Here is a 24,853-nt window from a genome sequence, read left to right as displayed (position 1 = left end):
GTTATCCTCTAGGACCATTCCTAGACCTATGAGTTTCTCTATCCACTCAATCATTTTTAGGACATGGTTCTGAACCGGTGTCCCCTCAGTCATCCTAGCGCGGAAAAAGGCTCTTGGATATCTCATATCGTTGAGTCCTTCCCTGTTCCTCAAACAATTTGCGGACATGTAGGAGAATGGATCTGGCATCCATCTTTTCATGTTGTCTCTGTAACTCTGGAGTCATAGAGCCCAACATATAGCACTGAGCAAGAGTGGAGTCATCAATGTACTTCACGTAGCGAGCGATCTCATCCTCGCTTGCCCCTTCTTCGGGCGTAGGCATCACTGTATCAAGGACGTACACGATTTTCTCCGTTGTGAGAACAATTCTCTAAGTTACGGAGCCAATCCGTATAATTTGGACCAGTGAGGCGGTTGACATCAAGTATGCCACGTAAGGGATTTGAAAGCAACATTTTCTGAAAATAAAGATGTAGCAGAAATGAATAACATGCAGATTTTGCAAGAAATAAACTATCAAGATATGGACTTCTATCTTAATATGCTCCCACTATTTTACTAACGAGTCACGCGACACCCTCAGCACGTGAAACGGAAGTCTCCTTCGGCAGACTTCTAGTGGGGATTAGGATCCAATCAGCGTCTTAGTGTAACCTCGAGGGACTCGACCAATCACACTAAGCCTAAAAGGTAGGCAACTCTTGCCGATCACAACTCCTTGTGATTCCCGTCCTGTTCGGCCTCCGAATCACCATGGCCTCGAGGGACTCGACCAACCATGATGCTCGGTTAAGTCAACACCTTCGTTATAAGATGAGTCTGATTTGATGATATACCCTCGAGGGACTCGACCAAACATACCATGCCCTCAGGTCACCGGTGACATCTCTATGTCGTAAGCAAGATAGCGAATCGCGATATAGGTGAGTCTCGAGGGACTCGACCAACTCAACCTACACCGGGAATCGGTTCCTACTCATAACGATGGAAGGCCACGTGGGTCAATCTAATTGCCTCACGTTTACCGACTTAATATTATCGAGAGATGTTTCTATAATTTGGTCTCCTAATATGACATGTCACACATATACATATTTAATATATATCTACATCGCATGCAAATATATATACTTATCTAGTACGTGTATAAGCAATCACACCAGATGATCATAGACCACAACCTAATATGATTAGGCCCGAGCCAGTAGGCCTAATCACTCACATCAAGATCTATGTGTGCAACGGTGCATCTCCATGCCCTGTGATCGTCCATCTCGTCCTCGTCGATTCCGTCGACATCTTGATGCATCTCCATACATCACGATCGTCCGTCTCGTGGGTCCCGCTATCGCATCCACGCTCCCGCTGCGCCTCCTCATGTGATTACAACTTAATTATAGGCACGCAGGCCCGACAATAAATGAGAAATATAATGGAGGCTCGCAGACCTCAATAATAATAATCACAAGTACACACATCACACGGTCCATGATCATCCGTCCACACATCATACATCACATGTATAAATAATCATCATTATGTAGGACTACTAGATAATAATAAAAATAATAATCAACTAAACCTTTTAATTAATTAATATTTTTTGAAATCAGGGACATGTAGGGAATTTATGAATTTATAGGGGTATTTTCGTAATTTAGACAAAAGTCAGAAATTGGAATTTCTCAAATTCCGAGGGGCAAAACTGTCTTTTGACCAGAAAACCCTAATGCCCTACTCCCTTTGCTGCTGCCGCTGCCGCCGCCAGCACCGCCGCCACCCTGCTGGCGGCGGCCTGTGCGGCGGGGCGAGGGCACTGCCCTCGCCTGCAGGCAGCACGCCCGTTGGCGGCGCTGTCGCTGCAGGTGGGCTCCCCCGCGGGCGCCGCTACCTCCGTAGGCGGTGCTGTCCCGCCGGGTGGCCGCCCCTGTGGGGGTGGGGGGGGGGGGGTTTCGCCCACGGGAGCAGCGGCGGCAGGCGTCGCTGCCCTGCGGCGGCAGACGCCGCGGGAGCAGCGGCGACAGGCGCCGCTGCCCTGCGGCGCCTCTGCCCGTGGGCTGCAAGCCCTACCGGCAGCAAGGCTGCTGCAAGCAGGCCGTCGGCCGACTACTGCAGACGCAGCCCTTGTGCTGCCCGCCTTCGGCTGCGTTTCACGCACGTAGATCGAGGGCAGCAACTATTGCTGCCCTTTCTCGCTTTTGCGTCAACAATTTTGACGTCAAAATTCTTCCTAAACACAACACACCCAATTCAAAACCAATCATTCACACGAACAACCTGGCTCTGATACCACTGTTGGGAAATCATGGGGGGCGACATCATATGCGCAGCGGAAGATCAAGAAAACAAAATTCCCCGATTCCCAAAAAGATGTTCGTCGTCATGCGAAGATTGGTGCGCAAAAAATCCGCAAAACACAACTACGTATAGAGATTGTGTTACCTAGGGAGATCGTATATCCCTGTTTCCTTGCAGATCCTTAGGAGAGGGTGAAGGAGGTCAAGCGTCCTCCTCTCTAGCGGTGATCCACACAGCAGGGTTGCGACGACGCTCCTCAAAACTCCAGGCCTACTCTGAGGTGGAGAGGGAGAGGAGAATAGGAAGGGCAAGCAAAAACTCTAGCCTATGAGGCTGTGAATCTCTCCTATTTATAGAGATCCCGTGTCAAACCCTAATGGGTCCTTCCCTAGTGGGTATTGGATCTGCATCCAATAAGACAAGGGCTCCGTCAGATATCTCATATCCGAACCTCTACTCATCGCAATGCCTACCATATGTGTGTGACCCTCTAGGCCCAATATCGAGCTGGCCGTGAGTCATACCTGTTAGAACTCCTTCTAACTCAGTGAATTATTATCTCTGTAATAATTCACTCGACTCATCGACTACGGACGTACTAGGCCACTACGCCGTAGTCCCCAGACGATACAGGGGAATCCAATCCATTGGACCTGTTTGTCCTCAGTTACCATGTACCTATAGTCCCTCATCCATCTAATATCCCAGAGACCGTATATCGAGCATGGTGCTGTCAGACCCATACGGTTTCTACTCAAGTCTCGCTCTAATCGGATTCTCTCGGAGAACTCTTTCTCTCTCAACCCGAATGACCCTGGCCAGGGATTTGTCTGAGCAAGAACACATGGGATATTCCTCTCATGACGCCAAGAGTGGATGATCCTCTATCAACACTCAATAGCCCTCGTAAGGTCGACTACCACTCCCAATGACCAGCTGTACTAGATCTGGGACAACCAAACCTATAAGTCTGGTATCAAAGAGTGGATCACTCATACAGGACATCCTTGGTGTCTCAAGTCTAAGGACCGGATACACCACTAGGACTACGGAATCGCTGTCTGACAATAAGGCATCATCAACCATCCAGCATTCCGTAAGCGGATCAATCAGTGAACTCATTCTCTAATGAGCACCTGTACTGTATCCCTAGTGTCCCTACATGAGCAGCTATGAGACCAGCTGCATCCATCATATGGACGGGTATACATCACACTAGTCTATCCGGTTATCACGATGTCCCTCTCGAGTAACCTATGAGCGGGATTATTTAGGATATGTATTTAAAGGTGAATCGATCTCATTATCGTGATCTCATCACGATCCGATTCCCATTGCACAAATCCAAGGACATCACAATATATATATATATATGCATTTATGCAATAGTTATAAAGTGATATACGCCAAAATATAATAAGCAAAAAGATTCTGTCTCAAGTCACACGTGCCATCACTCACGTGATTGGCTTGCTGGGCACCTATGACTAGCACGCTGCCCCTGCCTGCGGGCGGCGCCGCCCCTGCGGGTGGGCACCCCCGTGGGCGACGCTGCACCCCGCGAGCACTATGCCCACGGGTGCAATGCCCGTAGGCGCTGCACTTGTGGGCGACGCCCCCGCGGGCGGGCACCCTTGAGGGTGTCGCTGCCCCCGAGGGCGGCGCCCCCTTCTTGCGGGCGCCGAGCTGCCCACAGGAGCTGCACTTGCGGTCGGCGCTGCAGGTGGTGCCCGCCTCTACGGGCCGCCCACTCGCGGGCGAGCATCGCTGCGGACGCTGTGCTCACAGGCAGCGCTCGTGGGTACCACCGCTTGCGGCTCCAACTACGTGTAGCAAACTGTTGCTACGCGCAGGCGGCTTGCTGCCTTTCTTCTCCTTTTCCGTCAATAATTTTGACACTAAAATCTTCTCCAAAATACAACACACGCAGTTCAAAAACCAATCTATCGGGAAATCTATGGGGGCAAGATTACATGCACAACGGAAGAACAGAAAATAAAATCCTCTATTCCCAAATTTATAGAGGTCCCCTATCAACTTAACCCTAATGGATCATCTCTTATTGGGTATTGGATCTTCATCCAACTACCCAAACCTCTTAGATTAATAGATCTCTATCCAATAATCTCTCACGAGTTTTTATTGGATCTCGTTCATAGGATCCAATAATTCAAGGGCTTATTGGATATCCAATAAGATAGGGGGTCCGGTGGATATATCATATCCAAACCTCTACTCATCGCAACGCCTACCATATGTGTGTGACTCTCTAAGCTCAATATCGAGTTGGCTGTGAGTCATCGACTGCGGACGTACTAGGCCATTACGCCGTAGTCCCGAGACAATATAAGGGAATCCAATCCATTGGATCTGTTTGTCCTTAGTTACCATGTACCTATAGTCCCTCATCTATCTAATATCCTAAAGACTGTATACTAGGCATGGTATTGTCAAACACATACGGTTTCTTCTCGAGTCTTGCTCTAATCGGATTTTCCCGAAGAACTTTTTCTCTCTCAATTCGAATGACCCTGACCAGAAATTATCTGAGCAAGAATACATGGGATATTTCTCTCATGACACCGAGAGTGGATGATCCTTTATCGATACTCAATAGCCCTCGTAAGGTTGACTACCACTCCCGATGACCGGCTGTACTAGATCTGGGACATCCAAACCTATAAATCCAGTATTAAAAAATGGAGCACTCATATAGGACATCCTTGGTGTCTCAAATCTAATGACCAAATATACCATTAGGACTACGGAATCATTGTCTGACAATAAGGTATCATCAACCATCCAGCATTCCGTAAACGGATCAATCATTGAACTCATTCTCCAATGAGCACCTCTACTATATCCATAGTGTCCCCACATAAGCAGCTATGAGACTAGCTGCATCCACCATATGGATGGGTTTATAGCACACTAGTATGTTTGGTTATCTCGATGTCTCTCTCGAGTAACCTATGACCGGGATTATTTAGAATCTGTGTTTAAAGGCGAATCGGTCTCATTATTGTGATCTCATCATGATTCAATTTTCATTGCACAAATCCAAGGACATCACAATATATATATATATATATATATATATATATATATATATATATATATATATATATATATATATATATATATATATATATATATATATATATATATATATATATATATATATATATATATATATATATATATATATATATATATATATATATATATATGTGTGTGTGTGTGTGTGTGCGCGCGCGCACACACACACGTAATATTCAATATAAAGTGATAAATACCAAATTATAATAAGCAAAAAGATTGTGTGTGAAGTTACACGTGTCATCACTCACGTGATTGGCTTGCTGGACACCTATGACTAGTAATCTCCCACTTAACCTAAAGCCAATCACCTATATGTTTGATCCTCATCAGACTCGTATGATGCTCAAAGATAATATGAGACAACGACTTTGTCAATGGATCTACAATGTTATCTTCGGATGGAACTCTTTTCTCTGCTACTTTTTCTTAGGCCATGATCTCTCTAATAAGTTGGAACCTCCTCATAACACTTTTGATGAGACCTGAATTCCCTTATTTGAGTAATCGCCCCTTAGTTGTTGCAATATAAGGGAATCGACTCCTCACTGCTTGGCACAACTCCTAGATCTGTGATGAACTTTTCATCCAAATTTCCTCCTTTGTTGCCTCTATTGTAACAATATATACATGCGAATCGATCTAATATCCTAAATAAAGGCGAATCGGTCTCATTATCATGATCTCATCAAAATTTGATTTTCATTGCACATATCCAAGAACATCACAATATATACATGCATATATACAATAGTCAATATAAAGTGATAAATGCCAAAATATAATAAGCAAAAAGATTGTATGTTAAGTCACATGTGTCATCACTCACGTGATTAGCTTGCTAGGCAGTTATGACTAGCAGGCCCAACGTCTGATTCCTCCTACTTCAATCAATTTGCCTCTTCTTGATCAAAGCTAGTCCTGTGTCACTCAAAACGCAGATTATATCACAAACTCATCAATTGATGTCATCATCAAAATCCGAGATTCAACAATCTCCCCCTTTTTTATGATGACAATCAATTGATGATGGAGTTTAAACTAAACTCTCCCTATCAATATGTCATATTGATATAAACTTTGAATTCAGAAAATAATGACTATTTCATCATTGCATGCATTATGAATATTGAAAGAACCAATTAATCACATCATTGCATGCATCTTAAAATCATGAGTATTTCATGACATGTTCAAAGTACACCATGTATGATCATCATCATAACTTCTTCCCTTTTATCATCAATAAAAAGGAGATGTGCAACTAGCAAGTTTTTGAAATATATAATCTAATAAGATAGCAAATTTTGAATATGCAAGCTAGCGAGTTTATGAGATATGAACTTAGCAAAATTTTATTTCTCTTGAGATTGCAAGATAGCAATTCTTGCTTCTCTTTTGATATAAGTTTACAAGTTTTGCTTCTTGAGATGGGCAAGATAGCATGTTTGCTTTTACTAGCAAGTTTTTGAAAAAGAAAGTAAAATAGTAAATCATAAGTTTTGCATCATTTTAGAACATGCAATCTTCACTTTAGATTGATATGTGTAAATAGTAAGTTTTACTATCATTTTAGAAGATGTGTAAGTCTAGCAATTCTTTGCTTGGATGGGCAAGATAATACTTTTACTTTTTTTTTTAGATGTGCAAATCTAAAGATAGGTAAGATAGTATTTTTTCTTCTCTTTTGATATATGGAAGTTAGAAAGTTTTATCTTTCTTTGAAATGTGCGAGCTAACATTCTTTCTCTCGCTCTGTTATTGTTAAAACGATGGGAATAATATAATATTATAAATATTTTTCCTTTACATCAATTTTCAAACATAAGGTATACAACTAATATAAAAGAATTGTAAATATGAAAATCATGATATAAAAGATATCAATATCAAAGATCATGAAGGATAAGTCATGATTCATTTTGATAAGTCTTTCTTTTGTGAATAGCAAAAAGAAATCTTTGGAGATCAAATATTAGGCAATTTTTAAAGAAATTCTTAAGTCATCAATTTTAAGAAATCAAGAGAAAAATCATGATTCATAAATATTCTCTTTAACAAAAAGAAACATAGGAGAACAAGGATCTTGATTAAAAAAAATCAAGTATCAAATTTTGAGAAATCAAGAATTTGATATAGATAAAACTCATTCAAATTCAAATCATCAAAATCACTTTTAAAGATTCAACATTCATTCAACATAAATAGATTTATTAATCTTTTATTAAAAATTTGATAAGATAGAGATAGAAAATTTTTCAAAGTTCATTTCTTTTTAGTTGTTTCAATTCATGTGACTGATTTTATATAAGCATGCCTAAGTTTTTTTTAATATCAAAACAATGCATCATATTTAAAACTGAAAAACAAGATTCATCATAAAAATCATCAAGACTTCAAGTTATTATGTATAATTAAATTATTAATTTAACAAGTATGATTTCATTAAATATAAAATATTTTTAATCAAAATCATTTTGTTTCGATTAGTAACCTTTAAGATGTGTGTTGGATCTTCGATCATAAACCTTGAGTATTCATATTAAGATATCATTTTTGCTCTTAGCTTTCGATCGTAAATATTTCTACAAGATCTACCTATCTTGTTTTTTAACATAAGATCATTTATGATTTCCTTTAGAAACCCAAACTAATTTATACAAATCATATCTTTTAAATAAACATTTATATGCAAAATAATCATATCTATCATAAAAGTTATATTTATTTTCAAAAAAATATTTAATATATATCTTTTAACAAATGTGATTGACTTTTGTTGTAATAATAATTTTTTCTTTTTGCATGAATCTAAAGATTTGGTATGACTCTTTTTGCATGAATCTTTTCTTAATTTTTTTTATTTCCTAATTTTTGTACTTCACGTTCTCTTTATCCACCAATGGCTTATCCCATCAGCCAATACGCCCAAACAGGATTGCTGTGACACCCTTTAACCTCCCTCCCTAATCATGGATCCGAAGTTCAAAGAGAATTGTCGGTCACTAAAATTTGCATCATGATGATAAAGTGGATTAATTATATTCGGTCCGATAGCCCTGTTTCACAGTTCATGTAATCAGATGGACCCATTCAAAGGCAACACACATAATTACACTGACAATAATAAGCCACTTGCAAAAACCCTTAACTATTTATGTCAGTTCAACCCTATCTTTGAGAACCAGTGGGTTTCGCCTCCATAAGAGCTTAAAACATACAACCCTTCCAATGAGAAAAGGTGGTACAAGCCATTGGATGAATTAAAAAAATAATAATAAATAAATAACTAGACTGAGACCCTTTTGACCACATGAAAAACTTGCATTGAACAATGCTAATCAATTACACAATGAGACAATAGGGCAGCATGTAACATAAAAGGAAACCATCTTTCTGGCTTCCTAGGAGAGTTTTGCAGGCAACAACATAATAGTCTCACGAGGTAAATAAAAACTGTGTTGCATCAAGTTATGACAGCAGTATAAAGTTACATGACTTGATGTAACATCATTAGTAAACAAATGACAATGGTGCTGATCTGCAGACCAGTTTTTGCTAAAGCAGGATTCATGAGGTTTTGATGTTCTACTAACATGTCAGAATAGACAACAGTTGATTAACCTCACAATATCTAAAGAAGATAAACTAACCACATGCAATCCCAGACCTATCACAGTTCCAGCCAAGTCAGGAAGTAGCCATTTAAGAAACCATTAATAATACTTGACATGCTTTTCATACTGTCCCGCTTAAATATCCTACAATACAATACATTGTTGAACCACATGTCCGAATAACATAACTTCAACTTCTTAATAAAAAAAGCATATGAGAATAACCTATTATCATGCTTAATATTTGCATCAGATCATAATAGAACCAGAAAACAAAACTAAACAAAACTAGTAAGAAAGCAACAGTAGCATATCAAGATTTTCAAGTGTAGTTTACTTGCTTTCTCACAACTCCAGGTACAGCAACTACATACATAACAGAACCTCAGGGTAAACAGGGAAAATGCATCCAACTCATCCAAGAAATGGACATATGTAATCTTAAACATAACACCAACCATCTCAAGTGAGCCCAATAACCTCGACATGATCAATAGCGCCGATGAAACCAAGCATTAGTGAATCTGAATGACAAACGCAACATCCAACCATCAACGTTTCAAGGCATGCTCGCTTCAAGCGAACACCACAACTTTGTGACCACACTTCCTCGATGCTTTTGCACCTCATCTCTAAGAGGCTTCATTTTGGTGAAGTCAGAGGCAATACTCAGCGCCGCCTGTACAAAGGGAACGAAGGGAACAAACGATTATGCCATTGACAAATATCTGACCTACTGCTACCATTGGCATATTCCCTACTCAAACAACAGTTAATTCCATCCAAGATGCCTCCACTAGTCTTTATATCCCTACTCTTATCTTACATCAAAGCTACTGATGTAACTTCGATGGGAATACATCCCTACAACAACCGTCAGATATCTGGAAGCAAGAAACATAACACATCTTTAAATCTATACTCACCATAAAAGAACATAGCTAGTGCTAAGCAGTATAACTAACAAAACATACAACATTCCCAGTACTACCAAGTGCTAAATAGAATACTAAAGCCAATATCACAGATATTATAGTTAACTACATTATCCAAACACAACATAATAAAGGCCTATAAGCTACTCTAGCTTGTAACTAGAGGCAAAGCTAGGGTATAAAAGTTCTAGAAATATAGCTGCGGAATAACACATCAAATCACACCAAACTTGAGAACTGGAAGCTTCTAGAACAATAATATGAGGTACCCACTACTCCTCAGAACTACTACTTATTTTATACTAGGAAGAGAATTGCAGTTTAACTACTGAGACCAAGCAGTCCAACCCGGGATAGATCTTTTTCTTCCCTTTGCCAAAAGCTGGACACAATGGCCCATGAAACATAAGAGAGGGGCATTAGCTGCAAAAGAAAGAAGGCATTCCTCGTTCTTGAATACCCCTAGTTGGAACTGAAATCCTTCTGCAGTTACTGCTGCTGGGCTTGCCTGCCCTGAGAACCTCCATAACCACCTCCATAACTTACTGGGCCGCCAGGGGGCCCATTTGCCTGAGTAACTCCATAGGGTGAAGGGTCAGACCTCCAAGAATTTGGATAACCTGCGCCTGCATTAGCATCCCCATAACCACCAGCCATGTAAGCAGAACCTACTCCTTGATCACCTGAATTGCCTGAAGGATTAGAAACTGGGCGTCCACCAGAAGACCCATAGCCACCTTGATTACCATAAGGCCCTTCTGACCCTCCATATGTACCATAACCATAACCCTGACTCACGTATCCAGGTGTTCCACCTTGACCAGTTGGTGCTGCACCAGATCCAACACTTGATGCTGAAGCATTCCATGAAGAGGCGGGACCATAAGTTGTGCCTCCCCCATAGCCTGCAGAACCATAACCAGTTGGAGCTTGATTACTCCAAAGGTTCCTCTGAGCGCCTGGGTTGCCACCTACATAGCCAGCAGCTGGAACATTCGGATTTGGATAGGCCCCAGCAGGTCCACTATACCCAACAGTAGCATTTCCATAGCCCCCAACACCATAACCCGCGTAACCAACCCCATTGTTAGCTGCTCCATACCCATAACCAGGAGTGCCATAGCCAGAGGAACCGTAAGTTGGATACCCACCACCTGCTGCTTGAGGTTGTGCATACCTATTAGCATCCGGCGTACCATCATAAGAACTAGTGTTACCACTTGAACCACCATAGGGTTGATAGGGCCCACTTCCCATTGACCGACCACTGCCAGTGTTTGGATTTGCATCTTTAGGAAGGGCACGTTTGACTTCCACAAGCTTGCCATCCAGATCATGAAAGGACTTCTGAAGAACTTTATCAACAGTATCCTCTGAATCAAAAGAGATGAACCCAAAGCCACGAGGACGATGTGTGTTTTGATCATACATCACAACTGCATCGGTCACAGGACCATAGGACTCAAAGTACTCACGAAATCCATCCTCAGTTAGAGTCGGAGGCAACCCTCCAACGAATATCTTCTTGGTCCTTATGTTTGCACCAGCAGTTGTTCCAACTGACCTCCCAACAACAGGGTTTCCTGATCTAGCAGATGTTTGCTGCTCTTCTCTTGAAAGGGCCCTTTTAGCTTCCACCTGGAGATCAAATTAAGATGTAGAGGAAACCCATAATAAATGCAATTCATAAATAATGATTCTGTAACAATTTTTTTCTAATATTAGAAGATAAATCATCATGAAAAGCAATAATATGTATCAACTGAGTATGTATGTGGAGCATCATAGGTAAGACACAAGGATTCAAGATACCTAAGAAGCACAAACATGAACATGGGACACCGGCACGATACGACACGAACACGATGAGGACACGTGTGTGTATGTGTATATATATATATATATATATATATATATATATAAACTATAACTATTTGAGTAATATATATTGTATTATATAAAACTCATGTTAATCGAATATATATTATATATATATTCGATTAACATGAGTTTTATATAATACAATATATATTACTCAAATAGTTATATTTTATAGTTTACTAAAATTATTATAACAATTTAATATAAGCAATAAAAAAACCTTACATTAAAAAATAAAATAAATAAAATGGGTTAATAATAATGTTAATAATAAAAATAAGTGTTTTTAGTAGTAAAAAAATCTAAACAAACCTTGCGACACAGCACAGCTGATGAAGAAGCTGTGCACGATGACAAAGGAATGCTTGAGGCGAAGCCCGATAGCGCATGATGGCCGTCGGATCATAGGTGGGGTACTCGGGGCAAAGGGCCCAACTACACGACGACAAAGGCTTCGCTAGTGACATAGGTGGGGCGCTAAGGGGCAGGTGGCATAGGATGCTGATCGGACATCAGTGAAGATGCTGATGGGGCACATGTGGGGCATAGCCTTCACTCGGGCACAAGCTTCGCTAGACCCCGATGGTGGACTAGGGGTGCTCAAGGCGGGGTAGAGGCTTCACTTCGCCGAGGAAGAAGGGTTTGCTTTGTTGAGAAGCCACTCAAGAGTTGGAGCAGAGGTGGTTGATGGGTAGTAGTGGTCTAAGAGGCGCTTGGAGCGAGGGTAGAGCCTGCCTCTTTCACAGGTGGGGCAGGGCAGAGGCTTTGTTGGTGAAGAAGGAAAACCAATGAGGAAGAAGGATTTCAAAGGTTTCACAATGCCTCCGCATGTGATTGCTGAGAAATCTCGAGTCTGACATGCAAGCATCATATATAATCGAATTAAAAAAAAAAAAGACACTGCTAGACATATGACCGATCGTGTTAGTGACGAATCTGTGTTGGACACGTGTCGGACATGGTATGCCATCTAAACCACCGTGTTCGTGCTTGAAGATACTCATCAAAATGGCAAATGTGTGTGATAAATGATAATTGATAGACAGTAAGCATCAAAGAATAGCTTAGCCCATGCTCAATACATTCCAAGGCTAATCAATCGATCGAGATTCTTAACCACCATAGACTAATTGATACAAGCAATGATGTAATCATAAAAGTAATAGATGGATATAAACATACCTAGCTCATCTAAACCAAAATTTTTGTTATGATGCATTCTCTACTCAATCCAGGTCATATCAACCTAGAGCTCTATGGACCTATTTCACCCTCAACCCACCATTGATCATATGATTTTGGAGGTCCTAGAGGGATAAATTTATCCAACAAGGCTTTAAGCATAATGAGCATGACTTAATTTCATCTTCATCCTGAACTAGACTGCTGATGAGCTCAATTAAAGCTCAAAAGATATCATCCATGTCAGCATCCATGGAATCTAATGGAGCCCACAAAATGCTTGCACTGGTCAACCATGCTGAGGTGTTGTGCAACCCTAGGATATCATTCAGGCAACATCCATAAACCTCACTTGGTAAGGGATTATTTGGTCAACTGTGCCAGTTCCTACATATGGATGTTAATGTAATTTCATCATTATTTTTAGTAGTAACAGAGGCTTTCAAAGTCCAATCTAGAATGTATATAAGTCAAGATGAGTAGGGTTAGATTAGTCTTAATATTTTCCTATTAATACATGTGATTTTAGGGGTTCTAAAGTCATCTAATAGAAATATTATATATACAGATATATAAGCAGGTAAAAGCTGTTAAATCTCGAATTTTGATAATGAAATCAATTGATAGTGTATATGATTTAATCTGCGTTTTGAGTGACGCAATATGCTTCGATTAGGGAGAGAACTAAAGCAGGAAGAATCATGTTGGGCCGAAGAAACATGTCAGAAGATTGGACGTCGGGCCGAAGAATCGGTCGACGTATCGACAGAAGACTTTGGGCTATGGATTCGGGCATCGGGCCAAGAAGAGCGGATATTGCGCCAAAGATATCGGAGTTGCAGAGGTCAACTGGTCGATTGGGCAATAGGCCGCAAGAGAGGACGATGCGCCGAAGAATCGGACGAAGCGTCGATGGACCAATGATACGCCGGACGACATGATTCATGCTTAGTAATAATTGTCTAGATCGAAGTGTATTTTTATGTGTGCAGGATTAACTATGATAGCAAGACATAAAGCAAAATGAAGTCCCGAAGTCAAGAATACGATTTCGTTGGGAGTTCGAGAGTTCGTCGAAAGTCCGGACGTTCGTCGGAAGTTCTACCGGAATTGACCGAGAAGTCCTGGAGCTTGCTAAAGAAGCTCGTCGGAACTCGCCAAGAAGATCGTCGTGAAGTCCAAGAGCTTGCCGAGAGTTTGTCGGAACATTGCCGAGAGATCATCGAAAATTCGCCAGAAGCTCGCCGGAAGAAACCGAACTTATCTTGCTTAGATTATGTCTTAGAAATCGTAGTTAGCACATAATTAAAGTTGTGATTGGGAGATAATCCCATCAGCTCTGTTAGGGGCCAACTGGGCCCGAAGGTTGGCTGGTTTGGGCCGGATTCAAGGCCCAACCAGGGTGCTGAAACCTTGGCCGACGATGGCACCACCTGGGGAACATCACCCCAGGAAATCTAGGCGGTGGTACCGCCCAGTAGCAGATCTTGCGGCGGTAGTACCGCCCAGGAACAGCGATGGTACCGCCAGTACCCAGGAAACCTGGGATGAGACCTTTTTAGGCTTCAAGTTTGAATCAACTTGAAGCCTATAAATACCCCTCTCATCCTTGGTTAACAAAGACAAGCACTAAGAGTTTTAAAGTGAGAAAACGCTGTAGAAATCACTTGAGAAATCTCTCATCTAAATCTAACTTTAGAATTCTGTTTAGAGAGGAGTGTATGTGCTTGTAAGGGTTGTCTCCTAAACCCGATAAAAGGAGAAGAGGGGTGTAAGAAGGAGGTTGATCTTCGCCGATTAAAGGAAGATCGATAGTGGATGCCGATAGCCTCGACGGAAGAGGAATCGACGAAGTAGATGTAGGTCATGACGATCAAACCACTATAAAAATCCAATTTGCCTTTACTTCTTGCCATTTACTTTTATAAGCAAACTGCCTCTCCTTCTTACTATGCTTTTACTACGCCTACACTCCATGCACTTTCAAAGTTATTACCTTTACGAAACGGTTTTCGTATAAATCAAATTTTATCGTACGAAGGTTTTTCGAACCGACATAATTTTTACCGCTGCACTAATTCACCCCCCCTCTTAGTGCCGACCCTTTCCTAACAGTTGGTATCAGAGCCTTGTTTTCTCATTTGGTAACACTCAAAGAGAAATAACTATTTTCGACTTCCAAGAGGGTCACTCTCTCATTCGTCCTCCCTTTTTCAATGGGATGGACTACACTTATTGAAAAACTCGAATGAGAGTTTTCTTGCTTTCATTGAATCTTGATTTATGACACATAGTCGAATTTGGTTTTCAAATGTCTTCTCTTCCAATGAACCATTGGAATGATTTGAAAAAGAAGACTTTTTCTCTAAATGCAAAGGCTATGAATACCTTGTTTTGCACCTTAGATAAAACTGAGTTTAATCGGGTCCCTCCTAGAAGTTTGCCAAATGGCTTCAATTGTAGATAGATCTTATTCCTAAAGAGATGGAAGCTACTTGCTTATATAGGGCTCCAAACCCTAGCCCTAGGGGCTGCTTCCTAAATGAGTTACCCCTTATGCCCTTAACCCTAACTAACCAACCCAGTAAAAGGGGGCGACGACTAAGAAGCCCAAAGACCCAAATATAAACCCTAGCCACTCTTCTTTATAGGATAGAGACGGCTAGGTGGGGTTTATTATAATCTTAAAGGGTTTTATTAGCTACTTCTTGGTTGATTTTAAACTTTTTAATGCATGATTTTAAACTTTTTCATGCATATGACTCACTCTCGAAATGGCTGGATCTATGTGCGAAACGACTTTTGACATATGGCGCACTCTCGAAATCACACATGAAGGCACTAGCAAAGTTAAAAATTCGAAAATCAACTTTTTAATGCATGATTTTAAACTTTTTCGAATGAAGCCGAACGAAACCATTGTTGACATGTACACCCGTTTTACGGATGTCGTCAATTGTTTAAAAGCTCTTAGTAAAAGTTTTTCGAATCTTGAACTTGTGAATAAAGTTTTACGCTCACTCTCTAAAATTTGGGATTCGAAAATAACTGTTATACAAGAATCAAAAAATTTGAATACTTTTTTGATCGAAGAACTCATCGGGTCTCTAATGACCTATGAAATGATGTGCAATGCACGTGATGAACTCAAGAACAACCTTCCAAAGAATAGGAAGGATTTGGCATTTAGAACACATGAAGACCACTCGAGCATATGCTCAAGTGATGGTGAACTTGAACTACTAATAAAATTTATAAAGTTAATGAAACAAAAATTAAAGAACAAAAAAAACGCAACTACTTGCTATGAACGCAAGAAGAGGAAAGAACTTTGGGATGAATCGAGCTCCTCCGAAGACAAGAAGAAAATCAACAAAGGCGAGGTGGCAAACTACGCCTTAACGGCATTTTACAATGAGGTAAACAACTCAAACGAAACTCCTTTAATTTATTTCGAAATTACATGATGCTTTTAATGAGTTATTTTTAATTTAGTTTAATTATTTTTCTTGAAATTTACATGTTTAATGATGTAATGAAAAATGCAAAAATAAAATAGGATCATGCTTATCATGCTAGTAATTTTAAAAATGATAATGAAAATTACATGTTTTATGTTAAAGGAATAAAATGTTAGATTTAAATCTAATGATAATCCTACGTATGTTTTTCAAGAAGAAATAATGTATATCTTGATGATTTTCGTATTGATTTTCGATTTTGTTTGAAAATGTTTTATGCTCAATGAAACCATGATTGATGAATATGCTTTATGTTTTCTTTGGCTTGTATGCCTTATCATGATGAATGTTTTGAAAATAAATATTTGCATCATGTTTGATGATTTTTATGCATGAGGACTTGAAATAATGATTTGAAATCATATGTTTTGGTATTATATATTACACTTTTTGATCTTGATGATTTTTTATCTTTCCGTTTTAAACGTTGATGTATGGGTTTCATACGAAAAACTTGAGTATGCTTATATGAAATCAATCACTTAAAATGAAACACATAAAAAGGCAAATATATTATCATTGGAATTAAAATGATAAATCAAATCTCTTGTTTAAAGAAGCCTTATGTTTAATATATTATACTTTTTTGGTCTTGATGGTTTTTATAACGAAATATACTTTTCGATCCTAAACGTTGATGCATGTTTTTATTTGACAAAAATGAAAAAGACATACATCTATGAAATCAATCTTATGAATTGAATCACTAAAAAGAAGAAAGCTTTTTCCTTATAAAATTTCTCTACTTTATCGATTTTTAAAAAAGGAGAGACTAATGAACCTATCTTTATTCTTAGAATCTCTTGAAAATGATTTTGATTTGACGATTTGAATTTGAATGAGCTTTATCTTGAATTTTCGAGATTTATAACTTGAGATTTCTTATGCATAAATCAAGATATTGTATCATTTGATCTCCTATGTTTCTTTTTGCTATTTATAAAAAGAAAAGATTTGATTAAATAAATCATGTCTTGTGATATTCATGATTTGATATTATTATCTTCCATGACATGATGTGTAAGATCTAACATGTATTTGTATTCTTCCACTCTATTTCTTTCTTGTCTAAAATAACAAAGGGGAGAAAGAAAATTACTAGCTTAAATGAGAAACTTAGACCTGTTAGATATTTCAAATGCATAAATTCTTCTTATACATTTTCCGGAATATAATCTTGATCTCTTGAATTTTAGACTTGATCGTTCATTTTTTATGATTGAAATAATGATTGAAACATTAATGATATTAATGCATGAAATACTCATGATATTGTTTTGATGCTTTAGAATGATATAAATTTGCTAGCTTATGAGTATCATGTATGATATGATGATTAATTTATTTTTAGTATCATGCATAGGAGTAAGGATGATATGTAAAGTTTTAAAATTATACATGTTGTAAATTAAAACTATAATGATGCACAAACATATTAAAATAATAATTGAAACATTGATGATATAAATGCATGAAATACTCGTGATATTGTTTTGATACTTTAAAATGATATAAATTTGCTAGCTTTTGAGTATCATGTATGATATAATGATTGATTTATTTTTAGTATCATGCATAGAGTAAGGATGATATGTAAAATTTTAAAATTATGCATGTTATAAATTCAAACTATAATAATGCACAAACATATTGAAATAATGATTAAAACATTAATGTAATTATGAATGATGATTTGATATTATGCATGTAACACTTCAACTTATGAAAATGATGCATGCAATGATAAAATATTCATGATGAAAAATTGTTTTGACATTCATAACTTGATTCTTTGATTATTCATCCTTTGTCATGATTTGAAAATTATTGTAAAGGGAAAAAGAGATACAAAACTGTATTCTTCCCTTCTTTTTTACAACAACAAAGGGGGAGAAAAATTGCTAGCTCAAGATACAAAATTTGGAAACTTGCACATTGCAAAAGAAGCAAACTTGCTAGCTTGCTCATCTTAAAAGAGAAGCAAGAAGTGCTATCTTGCAAATCTCAAGACGCACAAATACAAATTTGCAAAATTTGTAATGTTGCACATCATTAAAATTTATGATGATTTAGTGATTATGCATGTTCTAAATGTTGTAAGATTCATTAGCTTGTATGATGTAGAACATGCTATCTTACTACCTTGCATATCTATAACTTGATAGCTTGAATGTTCTAAATATAATATAACACTTGTTAAATTTTCTAGCTTACAAATTGCATGATGATAAAACTTGATATTATATTTTTTATGCAATGATTTGAACTTGTATGTCTAAACATTTAATAAGTAGACTTCTCCTTTTTGTTGATGACAAAGGGGGAGAAGTATGATGATGTTATGCATAAGTTTATGATAACATGTTGTTTGGATTTTTGAATCCAAGAGTTCTATCAATATGGCATATTGATAGGGGGAGTTTGGTTAAACTCCGGGAGTTAAGGTTAACTCCGTCATCAATTGATTGTCATCATCAAAAAGGGGGAGATTGTTGAATCTCGAATTTTGATGATGAAACCAATTGATAGTGTTTATGATTTAATATGGGTTTTGAGTGACGCAGGGTGCTTCGATTAGGGAGAGACAACTAAAGCAGGAAGAATTATGTTGGGCCGGAGAAACATGTCAGAAGATTGGATGTCGGGCTGAAGGATCAGTCGACGTATCGACAGAAGGCTTCGGGTCATGGATTCGGGCATCGGGCTAAGAAGAGCGAATATTGCGCCAAGGATATCAAAGTTGCGGAGGTCAACTGGCCGATTGAGCAATAAGCCACAAAAGAGGACGATGCGCCGAAAAATCGGACGAAGTATCGATGGACCAATGACATGCCGGACGACATGATTTATGCTTAGTAATAATTGTCTAGATCGAAGTGTATTTTTATGTGTGCAGGATTAACTACGAAAGCAAGGTATAAAGCAAAATGAAATCCCAGAGTCAAGAGCGTGATTTTGTTGGAAGTTCGAGAGTTCGTCAAAAGTCGTTCATCGAAAGTTCTGTCGGAATTGACCGAGAAGTCCTGGTGCTTGCTAAAGAACCTTGTCGGAACTCACCAAGAAGATCGTCGTGAAATCTAGGAGCTTGCCAGGAGTCCGCCAGAAAATTGCCGAGAGATCGTTGGAAGTTGGCCAGAAGATCGCCGGAAGAAACCGGACTTATCTTGCTTAGATTATGTCTTAGGAATCGTAGTTAGCACATAATTAGAGTTGTGATTGGGAGGTAATCCCATCAACTCTGTTAGGGGCCAACTGGGCCCGAAGGTGGGTTGGTTTGGGCCGAATTTAAAGCCCAACCAGGGTGCTGAAACCCTGGCCGACGGTGGCATCGCTTGGGGAACATCACCCCAGGAAATCTGGGCGATGGTACCGCCGACAGCAATGCTGCCGATGATACTGTTCGGCAGTGGTACCGCCCAGTAGCAGATCTTGCAACGGTAGTACCGCCCAGGAACGATGGTGGTGTCGCCAGTACCCAGGAAACCTAGGATGAGACCTTTTTAGGCTCCAAGTTTGAATCAACTTGAAGCCTATAAATATCCCTCTCATCCCTGGTTAACAAAGACAAGCACAGAGAGTTTTAATGTGAGAAAACGTTGTAGAAATCACTTGATAAATCCCTCTTCTAGATCTAACTTTAGAATTTCGTTTAGAGAGGAGTGTGTGTTCTTGTAAGGGTTGTCTCCTAAACCCGGTAAAAGGAGAAGAAGGGTGTAAGAAGGAGGTTGATCTTCGCCGATTAAAGGAAGAACGATAGTGGATGCCGGTAGTCTCGACGAAAGAGGAATCGGCAAAGTGAATGTAGGTCATGACAACCGAACCATTACAAAAATCCGGTTTGCCTTTACTTCTTGCAATTTACTTTTATAAGCAAACTGCCTCTCCTTCTTACTATGCTTTTACTACGCCTACACTCCTTGCACTTTCAAAGTTATTACCTTTACGAAACGGTTTTCATAGAAATCAGATTTTATCGTACGAAGGTTTTTCGAACCGACGTAATTTTTACCACTACACTAATTCACCCTCCCCCCCCCTCCTTGGTGCCGACCCTTTCCTAACAAAAGCTAGTTGGATTTGATAGTCTCTTCTCCCTCGAATCTCTTTTCTTTTCCTCTCTAATCTCTTGTCTTACCTTTCTCCCCTAAAATTTCTCTTGGAAATTATCATCTTCCCTTGGTTAAATGTCACTGATGGGAGGTAATAAGTCCTATCAGTACTCTCATCAATATGCATCAAATCCAAAACAAAGAAGTATACTGCCTGATGTGCAAAGCACTATCAAAAAGAAAAGCAACTACACATCATATTCATAAGGGGCATGAATAGAGAGAAACAGCTAAGCTCCATACCACACAAGTTAGTACACATCAAAAGCAACGAGATGATTCATAAGCATAAAGAAGAAATACACAACATTCGAGATTAGCTGCTTTTATTCCTATCCAAAGTTCTACAAACATCCAACAACTTTAGAACCAAATCAACTTCAAACACATCATAAAGGCCATAACAGATATGCCGTGGCCAAGACTTGGACCATGAAAGCTGCAGAAGTACAAAAACCAGCTAGTTTTGTAACATGACAAAGAACAAGAACCCTAAAATCAGTTTATAGCAGACTTCACATATCACTCTGACAGAAGAATTTAGGTAATTGTAATCCACACTAGACAAATAGGCATACCAGAACAGGCAATAACTTTCAGACTCAAAAAAGGTTATAGATATCCCAAAATGTCAGAAAGACAATATAAACAAGAGAAAGACCTTTTTTTGTCAAAAGAACGAAATAAATACTCAATAAACATTACGATTTCGTGGTCCAAAATACTGAAGATACAAAGGAGAAAAAAGCCCAACTTTGAATTTAAAAAAGGAAAGAAAACCAAGAAAAACGTTCATAAATTAACGAGACAGAACCCTAGTTCTCATATCACAAGAGAATTTCATGGCTAGCATGATCAATAACCATTTAACAAAACCCTATTTCGCGCATCCTCATAAAAATCTAAGAAAGGAAAGCATATAACCACCACAAATCATCAAATGATCTACAAATCTAAGCAATGGACAAAGAAGCCAATAAAACCCCTCTCACCAAGAAACATTTTTTACATCGGATACAAACAAGACAAAACCAGAATCAACAAAATCCTTCCAAAACAAGTAAACATTGAAGGAAACAAGAGAAAGAAAAAGGTGTATGGAGAGAAAACAGGGAAAAGGGAGCACGCTTACGGTGCGGCCATCGATGGAGTGCTTGTCCTGGAGGACGCGATCGAGGACGGACGGATCGGCGAAGACGACGAAGCCGAAGCCCCTAGGCCGACCGGTGGCCTTGTCCCTCATGATGATGGCGTCGAGGACCTCCCCGTAGTCTCCGAAGTGATCCTTGAGCTTTTCCTCGGTGGTCTCCCACGATATACCACCGATGAACAGTTTCCCTTCGTCCGAATCCATGTCTCTCTCTCTCTCTCTTGTGGGATAGTGGAGGAGCGGCAGCAGACGGGGGAACAGAAGAGAGACAGGCGACGCCGCCGACCTTGGAAGCAAGGGGTGGAAAAGGGAGCCTCAATGGCGGAGCAAAATATTAGTTTAGTTTCCGATCCGACGGTCGAGATGGATCGACAGATAGAGGCAACAACAGCATCGTCAGGTCTCCATGCGCCCGTAGAGTCGGTGAGAGCGCGCACGATCACCGCGGTGCGACAATTTCTTCTTTTTGTTCTTTTCTTTTGGGATTATCATGGACAGCGGGTTTGGGTTAGAGCGGATTCGGATCGGGTGAACGTCTATTTTATCCGACTCAATCACAGATATATATATATATATATATATATATATTGTTGTTGCACAAACTCAACATCATTAGTTTAATATAATATAATATAATATAATATAATATAATATAATATAATATACTATAATATAATATAATTGTTTGTTTACATTCACAATCATATCCATCATACTTTTCTTCCAGTCTAAGGTGCACCATACTTGTCTTTTAGACTTTATTTTGGGATCCATTAAAATTTTTCATCAATAAATATATGATACATAAATTATAGCTTTTTTTTCTTATTTTCTTAAGAATTAAATCCCTCTTCATCGTTTACATTACTTTTAATTTTTTTACAACTAATTCTGTCAAGTCTTATCATCCAAATATTTAAAGTTGTTTACATCTAAAAATACTATTTATTAAATCTTAATAATACTGAAATATGCAAGAACTCTTGAAAATCTGAATCGATTTTCCAATCAATTAAAGTTTGTGTTTATCGATTATTGTTGTCGTGATCACTTTTGTATTTGTTGTATTCCTTTTTTTATTAGTGATTGTCGCAAAATACTAGAATTAGGTATCATCTAAATCATACCTTCTCTCGGACTATAATAATGTGAAAACTTTAATAATTCATGGGAAAGACACATAAGAAATACAAGAGAGACTGACCTAAAATATCTTTTTGTCACCTCTACATTTTTCTCAAATCATTAATCCCCTATTCTTTCTAAATTTATCTTTCGATTTGCTATCTCATGCGTTTAATAGACATAAGTTATGTATAAGTTTATGTTTTTAACCTAATCCACTTGGACTCTCAAAGCTAATTAAAATTCTAAAATTTTGAATTTAAGATTCCAACAAACATAACATTTCGAGAAAGTGCAAAACAAAATGCAGACACTTTTAACCTCCTCTATACCAAAACCACAGTGAAAACAAGAGAGAAGGGTGTATATATCTACGGTTCTCTCGATCTAATCATAGGTTTAGAATTCTCGATGCCGGTCTTTATTGAGACATCCAAATACTTAATACATTTTTGTGAAGATAATCGGTATTTCTTGACTCACAAAATCATTGGTTAAATCGGACATTTATTTTTTGAAAAAATAAAACTAAATATAGGTTAATTAAATAGTAAAACATGTATCTATTGAATCTCGGATTTTGATGATGAAGTCAATTGTTATTTGTTATCTAATCTATATGTTGAGATAAGTGTACAGGATTAACTACGATGAAAGTAAGATATGTAGCAGGAGTTGCGCCGGAATCAAGACAATGATCACGTTGGGAGTTCGAGAGTTCAACGGAAGTTCGAACAGTCGTCGGAGGTTTTGCGGGAACAAATCCGAGAAGTCCATGAGCTTGCCAAAGAAGCTCGTCGGAACTCGCCAAGTGGATCGTCGCAAGTCTAGGAGTTTACCGGAAGTCCGCAGTGTTAGGATCAAGAGCACTAAGAAGGGGGGGGGGGTGAATTAGTGCAGCGGAAAACCTTTTACGATTAAAATAAATACTGCGTTTGTTCAATAAAAGTGATTTCGATAAGAAAGCCAATTCGTAAATCACTTTAACTTTTGATTAAGCGAGATGCAGTTAAAGCAAGGATATAAAAGGCAGTTTGTAGTTATGATAGAAATCAAAACGTAAGCACAAACTGAAATATGATGATCGTATGATAAAACTGATTTACGTCTAAACGCCGATTCGAAAAGTGCAAAGCTTGAAAACCCGATCGTATATGTGCAGAAAGCAGTAAGCTTTAGAGAAGGTTTGCAGTAAAGATAATATGCTCAAAGTAAATGCAAACCGAGATTTAGAGTGGTTCGGTCAATCTTGACCTACTCCACTTTTGGCTTGCTCCACCGACGAGGTCACTGACATCAACTAGAGGCATTCCTTCAATAGGCGAAGGCCAACCACCCTTTTACAGTTTCACTCCTTTTGACGGGCTTAAAAGACAACCCTTACAGAATTTTCTCTCCTCTCTTTAAAGCTTAGAACTTGGAAGAAAAGAGGGAGAAGAACTTTTGGCATTTACAATAATTTTGAGCTCTAAAAATCATAGAACAAGATCAGGATTTCGGTGTATATTCAGTGCCCTTTCAGTGTTGAATGGGTGGGGTATTTATAGGCCCCAACCCAGTTTGAATTTGGAGCTCAAAATTGGCAATTCCCAGAATTTCGGGATCTAGCGGTTGCACCTCTTGACTGGAGCGGTTGCACCGCCTGGTAGAGCTCGAAGACTGAGCCTTTGGGCGGTGCCACCTCCTGTCAAGGGCGGTTGCACCTCCTGCCAGAGCTCGAAGACTGAGCTCAGGCGGTGCCACCTCCTGACTGAGGCGGTTGCACCGCTCAGCCAGAGCTCGGAAACCGAGCCCAGGCGGTGCCACCTCTGTTAGGGGAGGTTGCACCGCCCAGTCTCGCTCGGAGACTGAGCCCAGGCGGTGCCACCTCCTGGTTGGGGCGGTTGCACTGCCCAGTCTCGCTCGGAGACTTAGCCCAGGCAGTGCCACCTCC

The 24,853-nt window shown here is 39.2% G+C and overlaps 1 protein-coding gene across 1 annotated transcript; it reads right to left on the bottom strand.

Annotated features, from left to right (window-relative positions):
• Positions 1-10,015: 10,015 nt before the first annotated feature.
• Positions 10,016-22,107, bottom strand: LOC135638655 (heterogeneous nuclear ribonucleoprotein 1-like). Its single transcript, XM_065151903.1, has 2 exons — positions 21,778-22,107; positions 10,016-11,590 (listed from the first exon to the last, which is right to left on the bottom strand). Exons 1-2 carry the CDS (start codon positions 21,997-21,999, stop codon positions 10,442-10,444), a joined length of 1,371 nt encoding a protein of 456 aa, XP_065007975.1. The 5' UTR covers positions 22,000-22,107; the 3' UTR covers positions 10,016-10,441.
• Between the last annotated feature and the right edge of the window lie 2,746 nt (positions 22,108-24,853).

This window comes from Musa acuminata, chromosome BXJ3-5 (genome assembly GCF_036884655.1).
Source record: "Musa acuminata AAA Group cultivar baxijiao chromosome BXJ3-5, Cavendish_Baxijiao_AAA, whole genome shotgun sequence".
Lineage (NCBI taxonomy): Eukaryota > Viridiplantae > Streptophyta > Magnoliopsida > Zingiberales > Musaceae > Musa > Musa acuminata.
The sequence above is the reverse complement of the archived record's forward strand: the minus strand, read 5'-3'. Positions and strand labels throughout refer to the sequence as shown.

What these genes read in the sequence shown, in the direction of transcription:
- LOC135638655 (XM_065151903.1), bottom strand. Translation starts at nt 21,999, where the DNA reads ATGGATTCGGACGAAGGGAAACTGTTCATCGGTGGTATATCGTGGGAG. An exon ending in ACTCCATCGATGGCCGCACC is followed by an intron (nt 11,591 to 21,777) that starts GTAAGCGTGCTC and finishes TTTGATCTCCAG; the next exon opens with GTGGAAGCTAAAAGGGCCCT.